At 39.0% G+C, this 7695-nt stretch overlaps 1 protein-coding gene across 1 annotated transcript; it reads left to right on the top strand.

Annotated features, from left to right (window-relative positions):
• The first annotated feature begins 1976 nt into the window (after positions 1-1976).
• Positions 1977-7127, top strand: LOC141801802 (cytosolic 5'-nucleotidase 1A-like). Its single transcript, XM_074685085.1, has 6 exons — positions 1977-2229; positions 2371-2538; positions 4625-4754; positions 4830-4952; positions 5350-5534; positions 5613-7127. Exons 1-6 carry the CDS (start codon positions 2116-2118, stop codon positions 5973-5975), a joined length of 1083 nt encoding a protein of 360 aa, XP_074541186.1. The 5' UTR covers positions 1977-2115; the 3' UTR covers positions 5976-7127.
• The last annotated feature ends 568 nt before the right edge of the window (positions 7128-7695 follow it).

Raw genomic sequence — 7695 nt, forward strand, 5'->3', positions numbered from 1 at the left:
GAGAAAATTGAGAAAGCAAAATGTCTCAAATCATGACCTTTTGGGGCCTCCGACTAAAATTTTATGATGTAAAAGATTAATCAAGATACTAAGCAGACTACAGTGTATTTGTGTATACCAGGGGAAAGGACAGTCCTCCATCACTGTCTTGCAGAATAATACTCAGGCCTGAGTGAGGAAAGCAGAGTGACAAACGTCTTATTTTGGTAACCGGTTAATCGCTCAAACTTGGATTTTGCTGGAAAAGCTTAAAAGAAAGAAATGTACCACTGATACAGTTTTTGCTAAATCTCAGATGTTTAATTTATGTTTCCTTGTGCATTCACATTCTGCTGCTTTCCGTTCCGAAATGTGAATGAATCAGTATTTTCTCTTTCAAAATAAACCCCTAGTCAGTCTTGGTTAAACAGGAGCTCTCTCTTGTGGCTTTTTTAGTCATGCACATGTAATATGAGAAAACCAGACGTTGCACAGATACTGTTGGGGACATTAAGGTGAAGGGCTGAACTGTGCTGTCCCCAGATTCACAACTGAAACAGGTTTACTTCAAAGATAACAGAGAGGGTGTTAAAACTGCAGCTAAAAACCAATGAATAACTGTTCAAACCTTTCTTTCAGTCACTTAAGGAGACGATCTGTTCTTTCTGCATATTCAAAAATACACAGAGCTATGAAATCAGTGTCCCAACTTTTTGGATTATGTTGAAATGAACTTCTATTTTCTGTTTTCAGCATATTTATGATTAAAGACCATGGGCTCCTTCCACCTTTCAACAAAGGCAAGGCTTACCTGTCCTAATGGTCCTAATTTAACTCACTGGCAAGCAGTCATAGTCTGTCAGATGAAGAAAAACACCGCCATCTAGTGGTTACCATGTAGTTTCGAGGGATGCCCTCAACAGGCACCATCTGCTGACTATGGGAACAGACCGTGGGTAGAAAAAGTACTACTGATATTCATTCATCTGTGACATAATTTTACTAAGTGTTAAGGTCCTTAAAATGGTCAGAAGTGAAATTCAATCAGTCACATGGTTGTAAATCTTTAAGAAAAAATAATAAAAAATAATGTATTCTGCCACAATTTATGCTTTCTTGAAATTTTTTTTACAGCTACCTAACTGAATTTGAATCCATTTCATATTTAAATAATTTTTTTTTTTCTTCTAATTTTCAACAACTTGTATGGACTGTAGTTACTGTAATGGTGGTCCTGAGAATTGACTCCAAGCTTTCTAATAGGAATTTAAAATTCTAAATCGAGTGCATTTCACAAAATCTAAAATAAAAAGAACAACTTTATTTGTAGAGAACTTTCAAAACTCCAGATACCAAATGCTTTACAAGGTTAAAAGAAAAAACACACACACACACACACACAAAAACAAGAGGTTCAGTCACACAGCTGCAAAAATGGGAAAAAAAACACTATTGATAAATAATGATCATAAAAAATATATGCAGCAAGGTTATTTAAAATATTTACAGCAGGTTGATTCAACGTGCTTTACAAGATATATATATATATATATATATATATATATATATATATATATATATATATATATATATATATATATATATATATATATATATATATATAACAATTAAAAATTCATTGGGAAAAAAAAAAAGAAAAAATGTAATACAATGAAATGGCAAAAAAAAAAAAAAAAACTGTGAGATGCTCCTTTTTTGTCCCACAATGAAGAAATTTACTGAGAGGCAAATAAGTGTATGAATGAGTAAACGCCAACAAAACAACAGCAGCATCCATTAGGTGCTTAGCTCTGGCCCAGCAAAAACTTTGTGCTTACGAAGCACCCACCAGTTTTAAGGCACGTGGGACCAGTTTTTTGTTTGTGGAAACACAAAGAACCACTGCTTAGTCAGGCACAGCACAGGCCTGGAACTAGCACCAGCATCAACTCGGTGGAAAGGGGCTTCAGTGATCCACGGTGATGCCCCAGTCTGCTGACGTCACAGCTGAAGAAGAAACGCCCACCATTCAGACTTCAGCCACTTCCTGGAAGTCCCCTCGCTGCCTGTGCTTCTCCTCTCTGCTCCTGTGTTCACTTTTCTTTTACTTTGGGTAAAACTTTTCTGTTATCAAAAATGAGTGACATGAAACCAAACGAGTCCACTCCAGCTGAGGAAAGCGCGGACGAACCGGACTGGGCTGCGGCAAAAGCTCACTATGAGAACCTGAAAAGTAAAATACCGAGACCTGTAAGTTCACTGACTTTAAAACTTATTTTATTTTACACTTCTGCGTAGTTTTAAGTATAAAATGATGTAATTAATCTGCGCAACATGCTGTGAATTGCATTTTGACCACTCTACCCCCTCCTCCTCTGCACGTACTGTTAGCCCAAACCCCGGTATGCAGTCACCATCGCGGTCTCCTCCCGCACCCTCTTCGACATGGTGGAAGAGAGGAAGATCTATCAGGAACAGGGACTGGAGAAGTATGTGTCTTATCAGGTGGAGCATGAGAACGAGCCTCTGAAGCCAGGAGCAGCTTTCCCCTTCGTGAAGGTAACGTGAACAATAAGCCTGAACACAGGGGTTGTCAACCTGTTGCTGCAGGTCTCCATAGGCTCCCTGCAGGGTGTGGTCCTGAAGTGCATATCTGTGAAACCACTTCAGATCAGGAAAAGCGTGTTTACAAAATCATACACTGATCCCTGATAAAAGCCACACTCCTCTTTAAAGTCCTCTATTCACACCAGACCCCTATTCAGACCAGACCCTGTGTCCCCTTCTGCTGAGGAGTAAAGCCAGTCAACCTCAGCTCTTATGCACTTTTGACTCCCAACAAACCCATTCATACTTTCATATGCTGCTTTTTAATACTAAAACCAACTGCCAAAGCCTTAATTTACAGTAAAAACACTTCCCTTTGGACCTGTAATGCAGTCTAACAGGTTATGAAATCATTCCAGTCTTCAGAGAGAAAAATCAACTGCTGGGTTAAGAAAGAAGGAAGCCAGTAAGCTGAAGTGAAGAAAGGTATATTGGTCAATAAAGGTTTTCATCATCTGAAAAACACAACTTTAATTCCTGTGGGATAACTTAATCAGAAATAAGTAGTTTGAACAACTCATGACAGAAATTGACTTGATTTGGATTGTTCCTGCATGTTGATGTGCAAATTTAAGCTGACATTATTTTTTTTTTCCAACAGTGTAAATTTCAAAAACGTACTTATTTCTCCTTTGACACATCCCTCATTCAATTCAGTGTTTTTACTAGTATTTCACATCTTAAATTCTTTATGCTTTGTTTTTTATTAATGCAAGTTAATTATCGGTATCTGCAGTTATTTAAAGGGACAGTGCAAATATTATGATGTCTGCAAAATGCATCACAGGCCTTGTCAGTTAAATTTATGATAAACAAGTAAGGTAATCTGAGAGCTACAAATGTATTTCCCTCCAAACAAGCCTTCCTTGGCACAGGGGAATGTGCATTGTTCTCTATGCAGCGTGGCTCTTGTTCCAATGAAATGACTGTGAATGCAACACCAATAAAATATGATACAGAAATATTAAATAACTTCACCAAGGCAGAATTATCTGAATCATTTGACACGTGTGATGTCACGTTTTTGTACTATATTTCTTAGATCTCCTGATAGCCTATAGCTACAGGCTAAGATAATGACTTTATCCTGGTATATCTATGACTTTATTCTTGTAAATTTACAACTTTGTTCTTGTTAATGTATGACTATAAGGCTGGGACTATATGCTTTTCTCCCAATTTGATTTTACAGTTGACGATGATGATGTCTACACACTGTATCAGGAGCCATACTTTCCCAAAAAATCTCAACTTTTTTCAACCTAGCTTATAAACAAAGACTAAGATGGAGAACTTAAATTAAAAAAAAGACAAAAAATCCTGACACTTTGATACATTTTTTTTCTCCCACCCGTTTAAATCAGTGACTTTATCCTTTATTAATTTACTTTTTACTCTTTCTTCATGGGGCCCTCTGTCAAACAGATGAACTTTTTTTTGACCAAACATTTTTTAAAATCTTTTATCGAAAATCGTTATTTTTCCCCACTGCAGCATATAATCAGCGACAATTTAAGTCAACCTCAAACAGAAGAGACCCAAAAGCACTGAAAAGGAATGCAGTAAGAGTCAGCACAGAGTCTGTCTCAGTAAGCAGTGGCAGGGGGGAGGAGCATGCATTAACAGATCATTGTGTGATTAAGTTAAAAATGTGAATTTAATGCTAACACGACTCTTCGTATAGGCCTTGGTGCGACCCACAGGCAGCGACTGTGGCTACTCTGATAAGTGCAAACAGAAGGCTGCACCTGCATGAGGAGGTGCTGTGTGTGTTCAGTTGGGAGGGGCTCCTTGAATACATTAGATTTGTTTAACAGGCTTTGCATATGTGGTGAAATCTGAGTTACTTCTTCGTTCATATGATTTAAAAAATCCAAACAGATTATTTTAGTCCAAATGTTTGCCAAAATTGAAGGAAAAAACGCTGCTTGGCATCCTCTCTACAAATCTCAACGGAAAAAAAAAGTGTTTCCAGTTTGGTTGAATGTGTGTTGTAACGTCACGCTGCCCTCTTTTGCTGTTTGTGCTCCAAACACAGTCTCTGATGGCCGTAAATGATCGACTGAGGGAACTCTACCCCGACAGCGAGGAGCTGTTTGACATAGTTTTGATGACCAACAATCACGCTCAGGTCGGAGTGCGGCTCATTAACAGCATCAATCACTACGGTAAGACCGGTCAGGACCAGAACTTTGTAAGCGGCTAGGAAGATGTTTCATCCTTCACACAAACTTTACTTTCAGGACTGCTTGTTGAGAGATTCTGTATGACCGGAGGTAAGAGTCCCATCGGGTACCTGAAGGCCTACATGACGAATCTCTACCTCTCCAAGGACTCCGACAAAGTCACAGAAGCTATAGACGAAGGTGAGTCAGATTATCATCCTCATTCCTCTCAAACATAAAGAAATCTGTGCGTTGGAGCCGTCAGCAGCCTCGGGGTGTGTTTGTGCTGCACTGATATTTACTCTCTCATGTTGGTTTTGTTTGTGACTCACGCCCGACCCCTCACTGTGCAGCAAGAAGGAGCTGCAGGGAGACAGCGTGTGATTTATGGCCCCCTGGGGTCCAAACGCACACAAAACAAACAGGATGGAAATGTCAATGCAGTGCTTAGACAGATCAGTTAATTAAAAAAAAACGTATAAATGTATTTATTAATCCATTAAAGTCATTATCTGCACAGGAAATGAGGAAACGAATGGGCTCTAGTTTTTTATCACACCAATTTGGGTTTCTGGGTTCCTCTCACCGTCTCTTTCAGGCATCGCTGCAGCCACCATGTTCATGCCCCAGACGGAGACACAGCTCAGCGACACCGAGCTGAGGGTGGCGTTTGATGGCGATGCCGTCCTCTTCTCAGACGAGTCAGAGATCATCGTGAAGGAGCACGGCCTGGACACCTTTTTTGAGCACGAGAAAAAGTTTGAGAACAAGCCTCTTGCTCAGGTGATGACACCTCAGTTTCCACCTGTGCTCCTAATTCACTAACTTTCCTGCTCTAACGCGACTCTTTGTCCCCTTCAGGGCCCCTTAAAGTGTTTCCTGGAGGCCCTTGGGAAGCTCCAGAGAAAGTTCTACGCCAAGAATGAGCGCTTGAACTGTCCCATCCGGACCTTCCTGGTCACGGCCCGCAGCGCAGCCAGCTCCGGGGCCAGAGTGCTGAAGACTCTCCGCAGCTGGGGACTGGAGATCGACGAGGCCCTCTTCCTGGCCGGAGCCCCCAAAGGGCCCCTGCTGCAGAAAATCAAACCTCACATCTTCTTTGACGATCAGATGTTTCACATCGAGGGGGCCAACGAGTTGGGGACCATTTCAGCTCACGTGCCCTACGGGATCGGACAGAAGTACCACCGAGGAAAACTCATCGAGCCAGAAAAGAAGGAATGAGGTAGAAAGTGTTAAATACTAAATATGCACTACAGCATCATCTGCATAGAGAGATCACAGGGAAAAGAGCAAGTATTTAACAATAGGAGCAAAATTTTCAAAGGAATAAAGAAATGGTTTATAAGATAACCTAAAGGACAAGTTTATTTTGGAAATATTTTTCAGGGTTTTCCACAGGAACAAGTTTTTATTAAGGTTAGGAAATGTTCCTCATTAATGATTGTTACAACAGGTGGTAAATAGAGATGGTTAGGGCCACTAAGGAAAGGCTTTTAGGGTGTTAGACCAGTGGAATGAAAAATAAAAAAGTCAGACTAATTACAAGTTTTTTAAATGTATAAAAAAAAAAAAAGGTTGAGCTCAGAATTCAAAGTAAAAATAAATAATTCCTGATTTATTTGAGCTCTTAATTCCAACTTTTTCTTCCAGATCTATGATTGTTTTCTTTCACTTGTCACTTTTTAATCAGGAATCAGAATTTGATCTCAGAAAAATGTTGTTTTTAACTCAGAATTTCGACTTTTTTTTGGCTGAATTTAAAAAAAGAAATCTACTTCTGTCTTTCTATTTTACTGGTCTAACCTCCTAAAGAGAATCCCAGGGCCCAATATCAGCTACTGTATTTGCTTCCTCTCTTTAAACAGTTTTATCTCGGTTAAGGATGTTCAGTCTTTAAACCTGAGTGTACTTTTCTCCTAAAGTTTCATGTTTTCTTGAACTGGGTTTAGCCTTTCGGTGTGTGCTAAGTTCGACAGAGGCAGAGGTGCTTTCTTTCTCGGATGTAAAACAGGACTTAAAAACCTGTTCCAGCTGTCATTTTGCACGTTTAATGTCAGTTTTAAAGGGATGTTTATCAGAGGAGGCTGTGTTGGGGTTTTAGAGATCACTGATGCTGTCTTTGTTACTCTCTGCTGTTTGCGCACAAACTTGTTCTGCGACTTTTTTACTCCAGTTCACGTGTTCAGACTTATACACTTCAACTTTTTATCTGCCTGTCATATAACTGTACTTTCCTAACGTGTTCCTGCATATACTGTAAAATTTTTATACTGAACAGATGTTTTAATGAACTTCAACATCTTTGACAGGTCAGACTGACTTTAAGGATTTGCAGTAATGTTTTTTTCATGTTGCAGCACTAAAATAAAAGTATTCTTCACCTTTCTGTTCGTGTATTTTAATCCCACCTGTTCCTTCAAAGTGAAGCTTTTTAATCTAGAGCTCAGAGAGCAGAGTTGAACCAAAAAGAAGGTGGAATCGGAGGTGAGTTCATACTGAGAATACAGAATAAGTAACAGGTAACACATACTAATATGTTCTTAATTCCACAGATCACTTCTCCAAAGCGAACAAGGTAGTGTAAAGATGTCATATACCTGGGTATAATTTCTTTAACCTTAAAAAGCCACACAGCAGAACATTGATATTCTAAGACTTATAGCATCAAACTTCAAAAACTGTCCAAAGGCTGTTGTCCAATTTTATAGCACTATACATTTACATCAGTCTTCTCTGTGCCTTTATTAGTGTAATAATTCAAAATAGTACACTTAAGTCATTTGTGTCTATGAACTGATTTAGATAGTAGTAAGTCAAAACTATGACATAAAAAGTCAAAACTATGAGATCAAATGTCAAAATCACAAGATTTATGTCAGAGCTATGAGATCAAAAGTCAGAATTTTGAGAGAAAATGTCATTACTCTGAACTAAAAGGTCA

The sequence above is a fragment of the Halichoeres trimaculatus genome, unplaced genomic scaffold, assembly GCF_033239565.1.
Source record: "Halichoeres trimaculatus isolate MK-OKI-2021-1 unplaced genomic scaffold, fHalTri1.1 fHalTri1_scaffold_13, whole genome shotgun sequence".
NCBI classification, from domain to species: Eukaryota; Metazoa; Chordata; class Actinopteri; order Labriformes; family Labridae; genus Halichoeres; species Halichoeres trimaculatus.